Source organism: Cupressus sempervirens, chromosome 3, assembly GCF_028749045.1.
Source record: "Cupressus sempervirens isolate cs-2001-9-10 chromosome 3, ASM2874904v1, whole genome shotgun sequence".
Taxonomy (NCBI): domain Eukaryota; kingdom Viridiplantae; phylum Streptophyta; class Pinopsida; order Cupressales; family Cupressaceae; genus Cupressus; species Cupressus sempervirens.
Genome location: NC_143120.1, coordinates 60,855,329 through 60,877,846, shown reverse-complemented (window position 1 = coordinate 60,877,846; position 22,518 = coordinate 60,855,329). Strand labels below are relative to the sequence as shown.

At 36.9% G+C, this 22,518-nt stretch overlaps 1 protein-coding gene across 2 annotated transcripts in view; it reads right to left on the bottom strand.

Annotated features, from left to right (window-relative positions):
* LOC149564774 (RNA-binding KH domain-containing protein RCF3-like) overlaps nucleotides 1–14,403 on the bottom strand; it is a 185,753-nt gene extending 171,350 nt beyond the window's left edge. For both annotated transcript variants that reach the window (XM_089818364.1, XM_089818365.1), the window contains exon 1: nucleotides 13,263–14,403. In XM_089818364.1, coding sequence (XP_089674490.1) covers nucleotides 13,263–13,862 — 600 coding nt within the window. In that variant the 5' untranslated portion in view covers nucleotides 13,863–14,403. The remainder of the gene's footprint in view (nucleotides 1–13,262) is intronic.
* Nucleotides 14,404–22,518: the final 8,115 nt, after the last annotated feature.

Genomic DNA, 22,518 nt, shown 5'->3' with positions numbered 1-22,518 from the left:
TGGGCTTTTTTCTTTATTTTTTGGAGGTGCGACAGCGGCGATTCAGAAAAAATAACTACAAAGGTGATTTTCAAACAGCGATATCTCCCTCATACGGACTCGTTTTTTTGAGCAATTTTTTTTGTTTTGGGGTAGGATTTCATGATCTACACATTGGTGTAGGTGGTTTGAGATCTCTGTTCCTGAATTTTTCTGCAACTCGCAATTCCCAATTTTTGCCACTTTAAATGTTTAGTACGAGCTCATCTGGACAAATAATCAAGTTCTTTTTTTTTTAAAGTGTATTTTTTTGGTCTACTTTCCAAATCTGCAATTAGATTAGAAGTTCTATAGACAGAAATACTACTTTCAAAAATAGGCCCTAAATTGGCTACTGTAATTGCACTAAGTAAAGAGTGCCCAATTTATACATTGTGGTGGGGGAGCATTTTCTTTTCTGTAATTTACTTCAAAATAAGACCTTCTACTTCCATCTTTTTCTCTCTCAATGGTGGATCCATCTATGACCCATCTCACACCACACAACTACCACACCTAGATGGCACAAATGACACGACTTCTAATGTCAAGAGGCTTATGGTCATGTCTGGATGAAAATCAACCTGTTCTTACACGAGCTTTTGAGGTTCTTCAACACAGGAACAAAAAGGATGAGGCCATGGGATTGATTGCACTGAACATTTCAGACAATCTACTATTTCACTTAGATGGTTCGAATACTCCACGAGCTTATTGGCTTAAATTTCAAACTTTGTTTGGCCAAGTGAATGAGTTTCGAGCACTTCAGCTAGATGCAGAGTTGACTTCTTTGACACCTGACAGATTTCCCACCATTGAGGATTTCTTGATGAAGTTCAAATCTCTGCGTACACTTTTGCAGGGATGTGGGAAAACCAAGACAGATGATGAGTGTAGACCGCTTATAAAGGCCTTAAGGCAGCTTGTAGAACAAGCTAGAAGGAGGTAGAAGATAAGGTTGACAACTAAGCACTCTTCCACAAAAAAGTGGAACATGCTAGAAGGGAACAAACTCCCGTGTTGTCAACAACTAATCACTACAACTATTAACTACTGAATATTAAATAAATGCATTAACCTAAGTAAGCTTAAGTAAATAGAATAAATAATTAATAAAGAATTAATTATTTACTCTAACACCCCCCCTTAAGTGCAACTTAGGGGAATGCCTTAAGCTCACAAAAAACTAAGAGAAAATGTAAAATGGGTCTCGGCAACAAGGCCATGTTAGGTACCCATGTACAATGCGAAGAAATGCAACCTGTGAAAATGGGGAAAGAGGGAAAACCTCATGGGAAAAACCCTCCCCCAAAAAGAGGTAAAAAACATGGTGAAAAAAATATGAAGTGAAGGAAGGAAGGCCTCAACAACAGGGTGATGAGGTGAGAAATAGTAATCATCAATAACATAAACCAGTACCAGTTATGATAGAACAACGTTTATTATTTTTAATAAGAATTAATTAATAGCTCATGCACATTCCTATTACTGTGATCTCCTGTTGCCAAGTCGAGTGGTGAGTTAAATTACCACGAAGCCCAGTGGATAGCAAGATGTCCCCTATCAATTCCGAGTAGGGAGGGCCTTTCTCTTTAGAGATCATGTGGGGATAAGTTGTGGTCCGAGGTTGGGTGGTTAAGCCACTGACAATGTTTCACCTCTCTCGAGATGTTGGATATGTGTCAGATAGAGATTAGCTATGCATTCCTGTGTTTATTGGAAACAGGTATTATCATTATTTAAGAAGAGGTAAGATTAAATTGAGTGGATTTCATTCTTACTGTTGTTTACATCTAGATCTAAGAGATAGATTTATGGATTGTTTATCATTTAAATGAATATCAATTATAAGTATATTTCTAATCCTTGAGTTACTGTCACAGTTAAGTAGTCGGAAGGAAAAGAGATCTGAAGCCCTTTGAATGATTCCGTTGTCACGGAAGCCCTAGATTAAATCCATCATCGCGAAAACCCTAAATTGAATTCGCGGTCGCAGAAGCCCTAAGTGGTAAGCAATATCAGGAGCCCTAAATGATCCGATAGTAATTGATGCCCTAATTGGTAAACTGATATGTGATGCCGTAATTTAAATTATAGTGGTATTTAGTTGTAATCATCATATGATGTTTGAGATAGCGGTTTTTTTTTTTAGATGACAGTCGACTTGTGAAATTGTTTTAGTGTATTTGTGGACTAACCCGGGTGGTTGCAGAAGCATACTTAGATGATTTTCAGTCTCAGATTTATGAGGTATGTGATTTCAATTTCTGAAGTAATTTCATTTAATGGTATTTCAAGTTTTTAGTTAAGAAATTTTGTCTAACTGATTTTAATGGTAAATCTTCTTCACATGAACATGAATGATGTAACTACCTTCCTATGAAATTGAAGTTATAACTGTATTCTTTGAGTATGTTAATTGCTAATTAGACTCAGAAAAACCAGATGTTACAAATTGATTAGACACCTTGCACATACACCAAAAAATAGAAGCAATATAACTATCTGATTAGATGTTCTTATTTTCTATGTTTCTTATATAGTGGAAAGCTACATGCATAGAGTACATCACTCACTAATGATTTAGCAATTCAAATTTGCTAAAGATTTGTTCTTTGTTTGTGACACAGAATCATGAACATCCATATTCTAAACTACACCTACTCTAATCCTACAACTAAAAGGATGAAGAATGACTTAATGGATTGTTTGGTCCTTCACCGATGTACGCTAGTCCCTACTCCATTGGGCAATACAGTCAAAATGGCTAAGAGGAAATGCATTCCATTAGGTAGACTATCAATAGAACTAGATTTTCATTTTTATGATAATCAAATATTACACTTTACACTCCATATGATGGACATGCTTAATAAACCATCTTAGAATTAGAATACTAGAATGTGATAGAAGATACCATTATGAATCAGTTTTAATGCATCAGAAGTTATCACACTTACATCTTACCCCTATTACAGTCACAACAATAAATCTAGTGAGAGAAAATGCACAATCGCAACTGCGTATTCCTCTAAATCATACAAACTGCTATGGGATACCGTAACACAAAGATGTGCATTTGCAAACCCTTCCTACTCTTCACCAAATGTGTTCTTTTATTTGTAGCTCAAATCTTCAACATTTAATTATGCCCTACAATCACTTACAAATATATTCTGCTCAAAATATTGGTTCGACAACCAACTCTTTGAATGATTGAAGAGATGGTATTTATGTTTTTTTCCTTCCAAGCTTCCAACTACACGTGGGGACTTTAAAAGGGTGTAAAACCTATGGATGTGACATGTCGAAGGCAAGCAAGTCCATGAAATTTTGGAATAAGTATCAAAGAATAGCCACAAGTCCATTTTGACGACTACAACTTCAACAATTGACATTAATCACAATATGATCACTCATGCCTTGGCAATATAGTCTTCCTATGAAATTGTACCCCATAGCTTCAAGTAAGATCATTCAAGCGAGAAACAACTTTGGATGCCTATAGGAATCAAACCCAAGCATTTATGATGATTTAGAAGTAGTTGGGGTAAGAGAAAACAAATCTTGAGCATTTCTCAATCATAGCAGACCTTAGCATGAAATCAAGACTTTTTGGTGTATAGCAAGAATTGATCTAGGAGGTACTTAGGATACATGCACAAGTGAAAAAGAGTCAAGGATCAAAAGAAAATGTAAACCCAATACCAAGTGTTGGGTCCCAAGAGGGACCATGTATCTGGGACCAAAGGAGGTGAGAAAGACCCAAGATGGAGGATCAAGTTCAATTTTAGACTTTAAACTGTAAAGTTTCTATGAATTAAAATTAACCATGCACGGAAAATTATTAAACATGAACACATTCCATCCCCCACTCAAGAGTTCTATGTCTTGCCACATGTTAGCTCAGTGCACATCCAAGTTGTTTCCTTCGTTTTGATCCGCCAAAGTCTTCACTTAGGCACATGTTCCATGCATTGGGTGCTATAGTATCAGGTCCAGGTTTTCATAGACACGCACAACCCATTTATAGGCAATTGAAGTTGGCTCGATTTTCTTTGGGATATGGCTCCCCACTTCGGAGCCATGTGTATATCTTCTTACCAACCAAGTCTCTATTGCTAATGGGCCTAGAGCTTATGAAGGATGCACTTGGATGCCCGCGGTGTTTTATTACTACAAAGGTTTTTCTAAGGTGAATCTAGTGTGCTGATGTACCACATGTCCTGTCTCTGAAATTACCTTTTCACGCATCCCGTAATAGCAAACTCTTTCTCTGTGATTGGGTGCAATTTTCAATTCGGCACACTTCCAAGGGAAACTTCGCCAGCTTCAACAAAGGTGGTAGCTGGGCGTAATGACAAAAATCTATTTTTCATATCCAAATCAAGATTTGGTCAAGTTTTTGAGGTGGTGATATGAGCCCACTCCTCGAACCATGCAAAAGGAATTTATTACACATCATTGGATCTCGCTTCAGATTACGATATGCAAACAACTCCTCAAGTTATAAATAAAGAGCTTTGCATATACAAAAAAGAAGATTTTTGACAAATAAGTTAATTTCAATTGCTCTACAAAAGGCTATCTCATCAAGCCTTAAAACTGTAATAGGTGTCTTAAAATCAATATATTAATCGTGCCTTAGGCCCTTTAACTATATATTTCATTATGTCTTATTAATGTTTATGTGCTTTAAGAGACTATAATATCTATGTTACGGTTTTGGCATCGCAATCTCTACCTTAGGCTTTTTTGTTCGAAAGTGTCATCACTATTTTCCTCTATGTCATATCCCTAGATAGTTAGTCAAAGGTCTCTGATCATTTCCCCATCTCGGCCTAAAGGATGGCCTTGTTATTTCATTTTGTGAGGTAACATGTGCAATTCAAGGTATTACAAAGCTTGATGTTCCACCTTATTGTTTTGAGTAATACTCCTTTTTCTCTCCCCCAACTCAGTGAAGAGTCGGCTTCTAAAATCCCAGAGGTCATTCAACGGAAAAGTGCAAGGTTTCACAACTGCTAAAATTCGTGCAAGGGTTGTTGCACTTGAGAGCAATCTTAGGTGTCAACAGTACCCTTATTAGCATGCTTGGTGGGACCTAACTCATACAAGTTGTACAAGAGATGCTTTTTGCAGCATTTTCCGGCTTTCAAGAGCCACTTCTTAAAAGCACTTGGGGACAATAAAGAGGTTTGCGAGGCCAAATTTTGAGGACATGGTTAGATATTCCTATCAGTAGCCCCTTCCTTTTCCCTATGCGTTGACATGGAGACATATTATGGCCAGCAATATTTCCCTTCCTCCCCCTTTTATGCGAGCCCCCAATTTCCACATCCTTGCCTACAATATTGGGCCAAGGTTATCATGGTTTTGCTCCCTACATTTCTCCACCTAGTTTTGAGCAAAACCCAAGCGCCTACCACCAATTTTCCCATCGATATGCCTATCAGATGCAAGAGATTTGCATTTGACACAAGGAGGGATCGAACAACTAGGGCCAAAGGCACACCTAACTATCCAACCACCTTGTTGAGTAAACACAACAGAAGCAAACAACAAAAGAGAATAGCACCGAGGAGAGAAGGAACAACAACACTTTTATTGATTCATCAAATTATCAGCATACATGCCAAGCTGTAAGGCCTTCTGGGTTACGGCCAAACACAAAATACAACTTCAAATCCACGATGCAGCTTCAAATTCATGAATTCAGCAACATCTGCTCTCTCCTCTCTAAGTCACTTGCTTAATCTAAACCTAGACGCCCTTATTTATACTTGCCAAAACAGCTTACAGAAGATTCTAGATCATTACATAATAGAAAGGCCGACCTCAAAATGGTCAGCACACATCCCAAGACAAGATCCTATCATTAAATTCATGATCCAAATTTATTACATAAGTCGGCTCCATCTAAGAAGCAATCACAGATAAACTCAGCCAATGAAGGAACCTTGCATCAGTAAATAACAGGTTCACTCGGTGCTTGAAGGAATGCTCAATCAACACTGGAAATCAGCAATTGTTGTAACTCGGTCAATACTGACAGAATGAATGGGATAACATGACAACCAGCAGATTAACACAACTCGGCAAATACTGCAACTCAGTTGATATCAAATAGACTGGTACTCGGCAATGACTGCAACTCGGCAGCAACTAGCAGAATGGACACAAATGAGCAAGATAACACGTCAACCCAGGATGCTCCTACATTAGCATTAACTCCTACCAATATACTTGCCCTCACACCCATAACGAAAATGTGAGGAGTACCGAAGATTTCAATTGTAGGGATATCCTATTAAACCTAAAAGAAGAGCTGAAAGCCGTTGAGGAGGAGCAAGAATACCACCACCAATAGGAAGAGCTTGAACATCAAGCTTGCATATCACGGCAGCAAGCTGATGTCTTAAAGATGCCATAGGAGCAGTTCCGTGCAATGCAAGTCATTACTAGAGAAGAAAGGACCAGGCAAATGGCAGATCTGCCTTATCATGAGTGTCATTTTACTCATGGATTAGGTGAAATGGTTTTAGAGGGATTAGAAAACAATACAAAGCAAGAAGGAAGCCGAGGGCCAACTTTAAAGAAAGAAGCAAACTCATCTAGCTAAGGGCTTCCTGTTGCTCTAGGAATGCCAAAGCAAGATATCCAAAAGCTTGTTCTCAAATCAGTATCACTGTGGGCATGCATCAAGGAGGATGACAATCAGGTGGAATGTATAATTTCACTATTTAAGGAGACTCCCCTATTCGTTGGTGAAGAAAAGATGATTTATAACGATGTCCCAACATAGAAGACAATTACAAACCATCAGTTTGTGTTTTTGGGGCAATGTTAGGTTGTATGACCCTAGAGGAAATCAATGTCAAGGATGATTTCCTGGATGAATTTGATGTCATTTGCGCAATAGTCATCCTGGAATCGAAAGCCTTTAGATGCACAGAGTGCAAGTTACAACAAAGGGTGGGCTTCTATGTGGTAAAGAAGCCATCAAACTTTGGTTTGGATGGTTATCCAATAGAGGAGATTATCAAGTCAGTCAAAAGATGCCCAAGTATCTAGCTGATAACTACACCAACAAGTCACCACAAGTCATTCCCACCTCTAAGCATGACGAAGAGCTTCATGAAGATATGAGCAACTTACCCACCCTTTGCAAGAAGGTAATATCTTGACGTGGGTAAGTTTCTTTATTTTCTATTTCTGGGAGGCATCTCGACATGTCAGATGGCTTTCAAAATTCATTTTTTGGTTGGTTGACTAGAACCATGTAATGGACCAAAGGCTAGTTAGGAAAGGAAGCTCCTTTGACAAACCAATCAATGGTTTTGTTTGAAATCTTATAATACAGATCCATGTACATATGTAAATATTTGTACAGCAATAGATTATGGGTGTTTACTTTCCAAGAAGTGCTCAGTTGCACATCTTTTTTCAATCCCTCTCTCATCTCGAATTGCTTCTCTGTAGGCCCAATGACAAGTTCTAATCTTAGATGGATCCTCATTCCGTAGGTGGGATTCCCCCAAGAGTTGCCAAAACTGTGAATTAAAGTTCACCAGGCATGGTAAATTGTTAAACATGAACACATTTCATTCCTTGCTCAAGAGTTCCATGTTCTGCCACATCTCAGCTCACCACATGTCCAATCCTCCAAAGTCTTCACTCGAGTGATACATGTTCCATACGCTAGGGCTACAGTGGCAGACCTGGGTTTTCTTAGACAGATGTGGCCCTTTCACAGGCAATCAAAGTTGGCTTGGTTTTCTTTGGGAAACGGCTCCCAACTCAAAAGTCACAGGTATATCTTATTATCAACTGAGTCTCCCCTATTGATCCCCGCAGTGTTTTATTATTGTAAAGCTTGTTCCAAGGCAAAGGTAGCGCGTCGGTGAGCCAAGATCTTGCCTCTGTGATTACCTTTTCGCATGTCCCATGACATGAACTCTTTCTCTGTGATTGGGTGCAGTTTTCAATTCGACACACTTCCAGAGAAAACTCCGACAACTTCAATAGAGATGGTAGTTGGGCGTAATGATGAAAATCTTTTTTTTTTATAGATCAAGATATGGTCAGATTTTTGAGGTGGTGATATGTTCCTGTTCCTCAAACTGTGTGAAAGAAATTTATTAAGCATCGTTTATTCTCACTTTAGATTAGGATTTGCAGACAACTCCTTAAGCTATAAATAGAGATCTTTGTACATTAAAAAAAGGGATATTTTTAAAAATAAGGGAATTTGTTTTGTTCTACAAAAGGCTATCTTATCGCCCCCATGGGTTAGGTGAGGTGGTCTGAGGTTGTGGGCGATCCCCATGGTCTTGGGTTCGACTCCCCTGCCCGTCATAACCCCACCATGGACACTTGGGAGAGGTGCTGGTTATTCCGTGGCCGAAGGGATTAGTCTCGCTCCAAGCTTGCCCCATAAAGGGAACCCGCTGGGCTTGGATCACGGGGCCACCCTCCAAGAACAATAAATAAATAAATAAAAGGGCTGTCTTATCAAGCCTTGAGACTGTAATAGGTGTCTGAAACCAATATATCGATCCTGTCTTAGGACCTTTACTTGTATATTTCATTGTCTTATTAATGTTTTCTATTCTGTAAGCTTCTTTATCATCTGTGTTATGGTTTCGACCTGGCAGAGTATATAGAGCTATGTATGGCTAATAATATAATAATTAATTTATACAGCTGCTAGCTAGACATCTTTTTGAATATTCCGATTGAAACCTTACCAATCAAGTAGAAATCAATCAAAAATAATGATGACACTAAATGAAAACCCTAATCATAACAGCATCAATACATCTGGAATTGGAGGCTGAAATTCATCATTTTGGTAGTTTACTTAACACGCTGGAAACTTGTTCAACAAAGCACAGGAAATGAATATCAGTTTGACTAAGGTCTCCTAAAAAGCACCGTTAGGTCCATAGCTGACCTTTTATAGGAAAATTAACTCTAAATATCTTTAAAACTAGAGTTAAATTTTTTAGATATGAACAGTAATCAATGTTCATAATTCTTATTTCTATTTTCTGGCTGGCTTCTTGGAACTTACGCTTTCCTTTGATGGATGGATTGAATTTTCAGGTGAGAGACAACCTTTGCCCTATCTTGTAGGAGTTTGGCTCAGACGACAGGTGTGTTTGCCACTTTATTAATGGCAAATAAATATTAAATTCTGCAGAATATTAAGTCCTAAGGAGCTTAGAACTTGAGCCATACTTACCTCGTGAGAGCTGATTCCTAAATTTGAACTGCTATCTCAGAGACTCAGAGTACTATCACTTTACAAAATGGCTATTCTTGAAATCTAGTTACTAGCAACCCAGGATTCTATTGCTATCTAAAATGTCATCTGCATGAATAATCAACCCCAAAACTCAACACAAATATTTTGACATGGTACAGATAGATTTTTCATTTTACACATTAAATATGAGAGGTCTAACATAAAAGTGTGATCTAGATGAAGTTGCCAGCTATAAAGAAATCCAATAGAATTGTAGTCATTCTGAAATCTTATCATAAAACAGCCCGTCTCCAATGACAACTCACAATAATATCAAATAAATCACAAAAATGATCCCAAGTAGGGCAGATAGGTTGCATTAAGTTTATCTGTGAATCAATATTGAGTCAGGAACAGTCAACGCAAAAATTAATGTCAGATAGGGTAACCATGGAGGCCCACTTTTACAGCTATACAAGTTTCATCAAGTAAAACACACTCGCCTTGAATGTTGAGAGAATATTTTTTGACTCTTGTACTGTAGTCCACTCATGCTCTTTAATCATCCTATTGTTCATTTCACGTACCAACATGAGGTGAGTTGGATATCAGGGAAAAACTTTAAAAAAAGAATCATTTGAACAAAAGTCAAGGCAAATCATAGTTTTCAGTAAATTTGTATCCAGCTGCGCAATTGTTTTGACTAGCGAAGCTGGTATTGAAGAATTCCTTTTGATGGATTGTGAACTGAATTGTTTGTAAGTAAATTATATTCTTACATTCCTATTCACTTTAACAGAAAAAGATGTGGTAATCTCCCTAAAGTTCATGGTTTAATGTCAGGTGCACCTTGTCATCAAATTATGGCAAGCAATAGAAATACTAATAATATGTTGATAAAAAGTCAGATTCATACACATTCTGAAAAGACCTGCACTGGGGTTACAAGGCTAATGGATCACCTTGTATCAGGCATATCATGCTCATCCATAATCTGAAAAGGTACCACCAACATCATTAAGTAAAAATCATTGTACTTTTGAGCCTAGCAAGAAAACTGGATCACCTGGTCAGTTAATGAGCATTCTAAAAGCAGGTTACCCATATCACTACAGGCAAATCATTGTACAGCATAATTAAAGATAAATACACAAGCAGCTCTGTATCTTGCCAGGTAAGTGGTAACTGTAGTACCTGCATGTGATTTAGACAATCATGGAAGTGTTCAAGCTCAAAAGGCCAATAGATGAAATATATCTAGGGTATCTTTTTAACCTCTTCATTGTGTAGAAAGTCAAAAGCACAGTTAACAAGTACTACCAAAAAAGAAAAAAGTTTGAACATTTCACCATCTGAACCTTTTTAAGCTTTCGTTTAGGTCAAAAAATCATTTAGAGGCCTCTGTGCAGATGCTGAGCTTGTTTCTGGGTTCAATAATCATTTGAAATTTCAAACTTACATAAGCTAGCAGAAAATACTAGATACAATTTAACTTCTGATTGTCAACTGCTAATCACTCTCAAATACTAAACATCTAAAATTGGAATTCCAAAGGGCGGGTGAATGTTTCATAACTGAGTAAGTCAGAGGTGAGGTATAAGGTCAACCAAACAAAATTGATGTATATATGAAAACATGCATCGTCAAGGTCTCTTCATCTGTTTTGAGTTTAATAACCTCTAGATGATTTAAGTGTGCTTGTAAAATATAGCAAGTCAGTTTTTCTCCAGTGGACATGCCAATCGTAAGAAAAACATAGTCATCGTATCTCCATCTACAATGAAAAAATCCACAAGCATAATTGGAATGACTACAATGCAAATAGTCTTAGCTTATTACTCTGCATAAGCTGGTCTTGTTTATGCATAGTACAAAAGAAAAGCGATTATGAAACATATTTCTGAACTCATTTTGATTACCAAAAATAGCTTTCTACCAAATCTAACCTTGTCTTTTGAATGTCAATATTTAAATAAATCTGGAAAAACAATCTATTGGAATCTAGGTTATTGTGACTTCATGGTTTGTTTGTGGTTCCATGAAATCATTTACAACTCTAGAATCACCAAAGTCAGAATTAGAAGAGTCATTTACTAACTATGTTTGTTAATACGGTGGTGGACTTTAAGTTCAGCAGTAGAAAAATTTCAGGTCTCGTCATTTGTTAAATTGTTTGTAGTTTACAACCTCTGGACTGTTCAAGCATTCTGGTATTTTAAACAAGCAGGTTAGGGTCTCTCAGAGAAAGAAAATACGATCTTATCTGCAATTATTGAAAATTCAGATGTAACGTCAGTCATATTATGTTTCAACCCTTTAACAATGTATTAAAGTATGGTTTTAACATTTTACAAATGCATTGAGGTGAAATTAAACAACCTTTAAGTCAGTGGGCTGAGCAGTAGGGATTTCTATGCAGATAACCCAAGTTAAAAAATGTAAAAGACTCAAAAGACACTGATGTGTTCAGTAATATGTCCAATCATTCATGCAGTGTAACACAACAGCTCAGGCCACGTTCAGCCAATAGATGAATTTTTCTAACAGATACCCTTGAGTACTAGCATTTTAGCCAAAGAATTCCATGCGAGTATGGAATTTACCAGCTAGAACAAGACTTTGGACCTCTTTCTGAACAGGCCCATAAAAAGTAAAGAAAACATGTCGATCTTCTCAGCATCTAGAAAAATCAAAATGTCAAGGCAAGGTCGACTACACTACAATTCACTCTTCTTTAACAATATCTTATGGTAAGACTTAATAACCTTTGGATGCTTCAAGCACTCTACTATATTGACTAAGTAGTCTTAAGTCTTTCTCAGCCAATCTCACGTAAATCAAAGAAAATATGCTGATATCGAATCCATTTACTGAAAATGCAGAAGCAATGTAAGTCAGATAAAAATTCACATCTCTTCAACGCTGTATTTTGATGGGGTGGTGCTTTAAAGGAAATATTTTAGTTAGGGTTGTAAGAGCAATAGACGATGCTAAATTGATAAAGCAGAAATTGTTTTCAAGTGTTTACATCAATACTTGCCAATCTCTGTCTCTGTTCTCTGGAAATGCGGAAGCCAGGTCAACTTCATAAAATTTCAGTGTCTATTTTAAGGTTTAGAAGACAGGAAAGAACATCAATTGAAGAAGCTTCAAGCAAGCTATGTCTTTGACTTCTTGTTAATTGGGTTTCGGAAAACAAGAAAAATGTACCGATCTTGTCTCTACCACAATTGGAAATGAGAATCAAGGTCAGTCCCGTGTATAGCGATTGTATAGGTCTCAGCAATAAACTTTGGAGCCCCGCAAACAAACTTGTCTGCCCAAACCCAGGTAAACTTACCAACAACATAGAAAACTTTGGAGCCTCGTCATATGCTACTGATTTAGAGCCAATGCAAATCGAAAGCGAAGAGAATGTGCCAAACTCATCTCCATCTACAGTAAATTGAAGAAGCACGTTAAGTCTTTCTAAATTGAGTAGATCAAGAGCTATGAAATAAAATCAAACTTGTGTCCATCTATAATAAGTAGAAGAAGCAGGTTCAGTTGTTCAACCCATGATATTGCATCAATGTCGTATCAATCTACAACATATTGAAGAAGAGAATATAGTCTTTCAGAATCGTGCGAATTATTAACAATGAAAGTACGACCGTCTTTGTCTTCGTCTGCAGAAAATGCAGATTGCAAGGTCAACCGGATGAAAATCACAGTTCTTTTACAGAAGCATAATGATAGAGTAGAATGGATGGTTGTGTTATGAAGAGTTTCGAAGACATCATTAACAAATTGTAGTAAAGGTTTTCATCGTTTTCCAAACACAGTGCACGGTAGCAGGACTTGGGTTTTAAATTTGATTAAAAATGCAGTTGGAGGAGTTGGAAATTTATGTTTCCATTAAAATGCAGTTGCAGTAGTTGAAAGTTTTCGTTACAAAAAATGCAGCAGGAGGAGTTAGGATTGTCTGATAAAAATGCCGGGGTGGGAAAGCCACCTGCACAATCTCGTCTGAAGGCAGAGTGCAGAGAGGCAGCTGATCTCTGGACAGTACACGAATCTGGGCTTTTGTCTCTTGACGCATCTGCTCAATAATCTTACCACCCTTCCCGAGCAAGCAGCCCACCTGGCTATTGGACACCACAAGCCTCGTCTTAATATTCCTGCTCTGCCCTTCCAAATCCTCAATGCTGTTCTCAAATATCCTGGAATGGACCTTAGAAAGCGCCTCCTGCGCGGGAGAGATATAATTGGTGTCCCTGCCGTCGTCATAGGACGAGATCAAGATCACACGCTCTTCGGCCCCCGGCACAGGGTCCTGTATGTTGATACGAGCGCCAGTTTCGGCCCTCAGGCTTTTCACTATGCTGCCACCTTTCCCAATTATGCTTCCCACCTGCGCCTCTGGGCACAATATGCGGAAGGCTATTTCTTTTGCTGAGGATTTTGATGCTCTCGGGATATGAGGAGGCGCCCCGCGAGGTGAGTGTGCGGATTGGTGGCGTTTGTAGCGACCCTGGTATTCGAACACCTGACCTCCCCCTCCAACCTCTTCGTACTGATAGCGTTTAGTATTTCGAGATCTTGAATAATCCATGGAGGCGAGGAGCTCAAAAACAGAGGTATCGAGTTCGAAGCTCGTCAATGCTGAGGAATAAGCTCTGGTTTCGACTTATCTTTGCCCGATAGGGAACCGGAAGTCACGGGTTCGAAACTCCAACCAGGATACTCAAATTAAGGTCTATATTTCACAAAAGAACGTCTTAGAGGTCACGAGTTATAAATCCAGAATATCCAGAGGCGCAGGAAAGTAGCCTATTTTGTTCAAGTCCCAAGGTCACGGATGGTACGGCCATGGCTCGGGATCGAAACTCATACAGAGATGTTAACCTCGAAACCCTGTCTGTGCCAAAATCGTGCATTCCGATCTGTCGCAAGGAGTGCAAAGGAATATTGCCTTGTTTCGGTGGTCAAAACTTAATGCGCTTGAAATTACTCCGCTAAGAGACAATTGAATTCTACAGAGCCAAGATAATATGTCATGCAATCTCTGAGCATCGAAATTCAGTGGCAGATTTGTGAGAATAAATTATGTTGGCGCTGAGTTTGACTAAGATGGGCATTATAGCAAGGTACTCAGATTCTCCTAGAAATGGACGGCTCGGATTGTGGCGTCTGGATTTCCATCCAATCCCCAAACTTATGACTTTTCTCGTTTCTCTTCTTTCATTATTTTATTTATTATAGTTGGCCGAATTTTCTTTTATCAAATTTTCCAATTGGAGGTGGGGTTAGTTCAAGGTAGTTGCAAATTGCTCAAATTGTCAATTGAGTGCGAGGGGAAATTTTAAGAATGATTATAAAATAGAATGTATTATAAAATTAAAATAACTAGCACTTGCATTTCTAAGAGGTTCAAGGGATAAGCAGTATAGAGTGTTTTATGAATATAATCATTGTCTGAAATTGCATAGATCACTAAAGGGTTCAACATATTTTTCTTATGATTTTTGGAATTTTTTGTCATGAAACAATAAGAGGTTCAAGAGATAAGTTGATAGAGTATTTTATGAATATAATCATTGTCTGAAATTGCATAGATCAGTAAAGGGTTCAACATATTTTTCTTATGATTTATGGAATTTTTTTCATAAAACAATAATGGCTAGTTTGCTATGAAAGTGCTTCACAACAAAGGTATTTTAGAACTCCTCAAGTTATCTCTACCTATAAGATTTTCACAACACTTATATTTTCAACTTCCCAAGTTATCATTTTCATGAATTGTGTATTGTTGATTTGTTTAACTTTTACATTTTAGGTAAGTTTTTGACATGTTTTTGAAGTGTTTTAAAGCCCATTATAATTTTCTTGATTAAGTTATGGATGTGATTGTGTAAAATGAATTTATTAGCAATATTTTCAATTTTAATAATATTGATTAACTTATGGATATGATTATGTAAAATAATTTTGTTAGCAATATTTGGAAATATATTTCATGATTCTTCATCAGTGTGAAAACTTTCAAAGTTTAGGGTTGGTTTTTTAACTTTTTCATCCTATGATGAATTACCAAGTGTGATTCCAAATCATTGATTATAATAAAAACAATAGAAGATAAACAAGTAAATGGCGTGCTAATGACTTGCATAATGTTTGTTTATATGGCCTTAAAGGCCTTCAATTAAGCTTGTTGGCATGTTGAGATAGGCTCATGATGGGGCAACACTAAAAACCCTACAAGGGATGATATCTTTGTTAGAAATAATAGTCCACCAAGATAATTAATCTTAACCATCCAAAGTAAACAGCAACCATAACAAAATGCACATACACAATTACACCAGATTTGTTAACTAGGGATACCCTTAATCAGAGGGAAACCCTCGATGGGAATGATGCCCACAAAGATATGTTGATATATATATTCCTTGTTAAAGGATGGACCCTGTTAGGAGTTTATAGACACATTCAGTACATAAGAGTCCCCGTTAGGAGACATTGAATCCCTGTTAGGAGTTGTAGAAGGTAGAAGGACACATTGTCCAAACAACTTCTTGGGCAAGACCACTGAACTTCATTTTCCAACTGATCTCTCAACTATTCCTTGCAGAATAATTGTTTGTATTGTGCTTTAACCTCTTTCCTCTATTTTTTCAACTGGACCAATCACTATCAGACCTTGTAGACTGCGTCAAAAATCTCGGATCCAAATACCAAACCTTGGATCTCAAAATAAAACCTCGGTAACGAAGTTTTCTCCAACTTCACTCTGCTCTGCTTATCCTCACATATCAACTTGTTTCTCTTTTGTTCCACTATTTATGCCTCTTGCAATCATTCATACATTCATACATAACAAAGGAAAATGTCCTTCCTTTATACTAAATTCATAAAACAATTTCCTAAGTCATCTATTACACCTTATCAATTAATTATTATAGGACCTCATTAAGAACACATTATACTTAGTGATAACATTAATATGTCACCTTGTAACTTGAATAACTTTTCATTTGTGTAATATTATGATGAGCAAGCTTTAGACACGTCATCTCCAACACGTCTTCTACATGTCTTTAACCTTGCTTCTCAAAATAACAATTTTGCTAAAAGATATAACAAGTTTACCGGAACATGCTTCTGTAAATTATATCTCAGAATAGTCTTCACCAAAACTTGCATAAATTCTTCCAAACTTAATATCTCTTGCTTTTGAGGTTAGCTACATATACTATACACTTAGTAGTATCTCCCTTAACCTCGCTAGTGAAAATACTCAATGATCTGCCCGTACCAACCTGATCTTTACCATTGTTCTTCTGTTAGATACCACTGAAAACTAGTATGTTGACAACAATGACAAATATAGTCATGAAAGTAACATATCATCATGATAATGTTTCTACAATAATCCCTCATAGGAATATCATTAGCATTCATGCTTCCAACAATCTCCCCCTTTGGCATTGATGGCAACATAGATGAAAAACATCTAGTTCCAATAATACCAACTGTAAAAGACTATTATACTTTCAAATCCTCTTCATCACTCATTATCCCCCATTGATATACCTCAATGTTCTCTACATCAAAATGTTTTTAATATTGTAATCTCTCCCCCATTGACATCAATGTCAAAGGTTTCAGCAACCATCTATCACTACAACAATTGTCTCTGACCTGCTCAAGCGTCTAAAGACATTGTTCAAAACAATATCTATCAAGAGTCCTAGATGACTCTATCCATCTTAGATACTCCCCTATACAAGAAGCATTAGCATTTAGTCCAGGCAAACAATAGTGCTCTATTGTTGGAAATCTGATTGAAAAGATCATTGTGAGAAGAAGATTGATTGAAAGAGGGAGATTATTGATAAATAATGTTTTCAATCATTGTTTTGTCATTGATGTCAAACTTGTTGTTTGTTGGAATGACAATTGCTTATAAGATCCAAGTACTGTCACTTAGTTGATTGATGAAGAGGATTTAATCAACAAGATGTAACAAAAGCACCTAAAGGAAAGGTTGAGTTATAGTTTTGTAATGAAGTGCAAGGATCAGATAAGACAATGGTTAAATGATGTATTGATAACATACTTGAAGATACAGAGGTTGGTCACACTTAGAAACTTTGAAGGAATAAGTTGTAATAAAGGATGACTACAAAGTTTAACTAAGTTCATTAGTGAGTTCTAAGCAAGCTAGTTCAAGTCGAGCAAATGGAAAATCTAGTGTGTGTCGAGTGATACAGAAAGAGTCGAGCATGTTCAGGTGCTAAGAAAAGTAATAGGTTTTGAGAGTTAGAAAATCTTAGTGGATGCCGAGTGAATTCACAGTAGGTGTCGAGCATTAGTAAAACATAGTTGATGCTGAGTAACACAGTATGTGCTGAGCACCAGAATTTCAATAGTGTCGAGCTATTGCATTATTGGAAATGTCAAAGATTCTCCATATCTAAGCCGACAAAGTTGTTACCTTGAATTTTGTGAACCAATTGGAGGATAAGGATGATGAGTTGGTGGCACAAAATTTTATGTAAATCATTTTTGAGTGAATTCAAGAGGATTCTTCATGATGCTTCTAGAAGGAACAAAATATGGGTTAGATTCAATGAATCCTACCTAATCCATTCAAACTAAAAATTAAAGGAGGGAAGAATCAAGTGAAAAAAGAAACTCCAAACTTCTATTTAAAGAGTCATAGGCTAAGAAGCAAGAGTTTCTAGTGTGCCAAATTGCAAAGTGGCTGAAGGGTGTCAAATAGAAGGCATCTAGGAGAAGGAAGAACAGAACATAGAGACTTTGCTTTGATAAGTGGTCACAAAGAGAGGATTGCACTGGTACATTGAGCATGGAGACTCAAGGAGACAAAGCTTGAAAGGAGGGCAAGTTGTCAGAGCTATAGAGATTGAAAGCCAAGCAATATTATGAGTTGAATGGTGATCTAAAATCTGCAACATAAGTTGTATGTTGTAATCAAGTCAAAAGCCCTTACTATTACTCTTTAGCAATTGTATCAATTAGGGTAAAAATCCTATGGACTTAGGTTCGTTTAATAGCTATATGTAAATCCTTTAATAGGGTGACACTCAAAGTGAATGTTCTAAAGTCCTCTAACCAGGCCCACTTCTAACAAGGTGATTAAATCCTTTAACTAGGTCACATTTAATAGTGTGTTGTAGCCTTTAACAGGGTAGGCCTTTCACAAGGCATCACTTCAGAAGAGTGAGAATTGAGTAGCATGTTATTGGCAATTTTTCCAAATTGGGTTTCCACATAAATCATTGTGTTATGTGTTGATCTTTTCATGTGTTATGCTTGCATGTTGATTTATAGTAACTTGTTGAGTAGAAAAGTTTAAGCCTCGATGAATGAATAGTTTGATGGGCACACTTTACTTGATGAAAAGTTTGAATTGGACATTTGGACCTTGAATAACTGATTCACACCCACTCCCCCCCTCTCAGTTATTCTAAAGCATTTCTATCAATTGGTATCAAAGCCATAAGTTGATTTAGTTTAAAGGTACTAGAAGCAGAAAGATCAAGATGTCCAAGAGAGAAGTTCCCAAGCTTAATATAGATAACTTTGTTGCATGGAAAATTCTAACAAAACTACACCTTAGATCAATAGGTGATCATGCAAAAACCTCAATAGGAGTGGAATATGTAGACTCAGCTAGACTGCTTACTGCAGATGATTTGAACAAAAGGAAGAAGCAAAATCAGGCAATGTTGGAGATTGCTTCTGCACTCAGCTATGCTGAATTTAATGACATCAAAGGATGTGACACTACATTTGAAATGTGGAAAGCCCTGTTAGATATCTATGGAGGAGATCCGAATGTTCAAAGAGCAAAAAGAGAAAGCCTCAGAGGAAAGTTTGATGACATGAAAATAGAGGAAGGTGAAAATGTTGCTCAATATGTTGTTAGAATGAAAGAAGTGGTAAGTGCAATAAGAAGTTTGGGTGGTCAATTGGAAGAAGAGACTATCAATAGCAAATACTTGAGAACCCTGCTCCCTATCTATGCTTTAGAGTTTCAACCATCCAAGAGCTAAGGTGTGTACCAAGAAACACACTAACCTTTGAAGGAACAATGGGAAGACTTACTGCATTTGAATTGTCCAACTTTGATAACTACAGACCTGAGAATCTTGAATCTACTTTCAAGGCCAAGCTGACATTAAAAGACACTGAGGAGGTGAAATCAAAGAAGAAAAGTAGAAAAGGAAAACATGCATCTAGTGATAGTAGCACAGATGAGGAAGATGTGGAACAGTTGGAAGCACTATTGGCTAGAAGATTCCATAGAGGCAAAGGTAAATTCAAAGGTAAGTTGCCTAACATTTTTTTTAATTGCAATGAAGTAGGTTATATTGCTACAAGGTGTACACAGAAGAAGAACTACAAAGAAGGAAACAAGTACAAGAATAAGAGAGAAGATGATTGTAGAGATTACAAGGACAAAGGCAAAAGATGCTACATTGTTGACGAAGATTGTGATGAGAATGATGATGAAGTAGTCTATGTGACCATGAAGGATGAATGAGATGAAGATAAAGCAATAGTATTGGTAACCTATGTGAACAAGAATGACAAGTGGATCATAGACAGTGGATGCTCACATCACACGATAGGAGATAAAAGTAAGTTTATTACCTTTACTCAATATGATGGGAATAGTGTTAGATTTAGAAATGACGCTCCATGTCAAATCAAAAGAAAAGGTTCAATTAAACTTATTAAGAAAATTTCATGTGATAATGCATACTATGTTGAAGGATTGAACTACAATTTGTTGAGTGTATTACAGTTAGGCAATGTAAGTTGCAAAGTAGAATTTGGAAACAAAACTACCAAAATCTATGACATTGATGGAAATCTGATAGGAAAAGGTGAACAAACTAGGAGTAATTTGTTTTACCTAGATATGAAAGAAGCAACCTATCTTGTCATTAGACTTGATGATGTGTGGCTATGGCATAAAAGGTTGTGTCATGTTAACTTTGATAATCTGATTAGCATGAACAAAAAGAAGAAAGTCAGAGGTTTGCCTAAGTTAAAGAAACCTGAAAACACAATGTGCAAACAATGTCAACTAGGAAAGATGACTAAGTCTAGTTTCAAGAGCAAAACCTACACTTCCAAAGAAGTACTAGAACTAGCCCATGCAGACTTATGTGGTCCAATAGAAGTAAAAAGCTACCAAGGAGATAGATACATAATGCTATTTGTGGATGACTACTCTAGGATGATGACTACCATGTTCATAAAGAAAAAATCTAATGCATTTTAAATGTCTAAGTGGTATTTAGCCAGAGTTGAGAAGGAAATAGGAAAGAGTCTGAAGTGCCTAAAGTTAGACAGAGGAGGAGAGTTTACATCAAAGGAATTTGAGATATTTTGCAATGACAAAGGTATCAAAAGGAAAACATCAGCACCAAGAACTCCCCCACAAAATGGTATTGCTGAGAGAAGGAATAGATCAGTGATAGACTATGTTAGAACCTTGATGATGGAGAAAAATGTTGCTCTAAAGTATTGGAGTGAAGTTGTAAGTACTGTTGTTTACACCCTAAATAGAGTCCAAGTCAAGAAAGGTACAAATGCAACACCTTTTGAACTATGGTATGGTCACTCCCCTAATGTAAAACATTTCAAAGTATTTGGTTGTAAATGCTATATTCTTAAAGATACTACAAATGGCAAGTTTGATGCAAAAAGTGATGAAGGCATATTCCTTGGATACTCCACTAGAAGTAAGGCATATAAGTGTTTGACTACTAACACTAACAATATTGTAGAGAGTGCAAATGTAAATTTTGATGAGCATGCAGAAGTCCAAGTTGATGAATTCAAGAAATCAAAAGATTATAGATCGTTTGCATATTTCTATGAAGGAATACCAATTGAAGATGATGTTGCCAATCAAGTTGGGAATCAACAACAAACCTCAGTATCAGCTAAGTCACAGCTAGTGAACGTCGAGCTGCATTTAGAAGCCAAGTTGCAAAATGAAAAAAATTTAAATTTTGACTCTGAAAATAGTACACATGAAAGAGATAATGATATACCAAAAGGAGAAGAAAAAAATAACTTTGAAGCTGAAGGATCAAATATGGAAAGAAGGACAAAACCAAGGTTAGCCAAGTATGTGAGAAGACGTCACCCTACAGATCAAATCATTGGTGACAAGGATGCAAGACAAATGACAAGGAATAGAATAAGGAATGAATCATGTCTGTTGAGCAAGGTTGAGCCTAAAATAATAAAAGATGCACTACAAGATGATGACTAATATAAAGCTATGGAAGAGGAGATAAATCATATTGAGAAGAAAAAAACCTGGACCCTAGTTCTTAGACCAGTTGATAAGAATGTAATTGGTACCAAATGGGTGTTTAGGAACAAACTTCATGAGAATGGTGAGATAGAAAGAAAAAAAGGCAGACTCGTTTGTAAGGGTTATGCACAAGAAGAAGGACTGGATTATGGGGAAACATTTGCCCCTATAGCAAGAATGGAAGGAGTAAGGACATTACTTGCATATGCTGCCTACAAAGGATTCAAAGTCTACCAAATGGATGTGAAGTCTATTTTTCTAAATGGTATACTAGAAGAGGAAGTCTACATAGAACAACCAGAGGGATTTGTTGATGACAACAACAAGGATATAGTTTGCAAATTGCATAAGGCACTCTATGGTTTGAAGCAAGCACCTAGAGCATGGTATGAGAGACTGCACAAATATCTTGTGAAGATTGGATTTGAGAGAATAGATGACAACATCAACCTATACATCAAGGTAGAAAAAGGTAAAGACATTTTGATATCTGAAATCTTTGTTGATGATATGATATTTGGAGGAAAAGATTTTCTATGCAAAGATTTTGCTGATCAAATGAAACATGAGTTTGAAATGTCAATGTTTGGAGAAATCAAATTCTTTGTTGGATTGCAAGTAGATCAATTGAAACATGGCATATTTGTGACCCAATTAAAATACATCAAGGAGATACTCAAGACATTTAGATTAGAAGATTCAAAAGCAGTCAACACACCAATGGTAATAGGACATAAGTTATCCAAGAATGATGAGTTAGCTTAAGTGAATCAGACAATGTATAGATCAATCATTGGAAAGTTGTAGTATGTTGTACATAGTAGACCAGACATTGCATTAGCTGTTGGAATAGTGGCAAGATTTTATGCAAATCCAAGGGAAAATCATCTGATGGCGATAA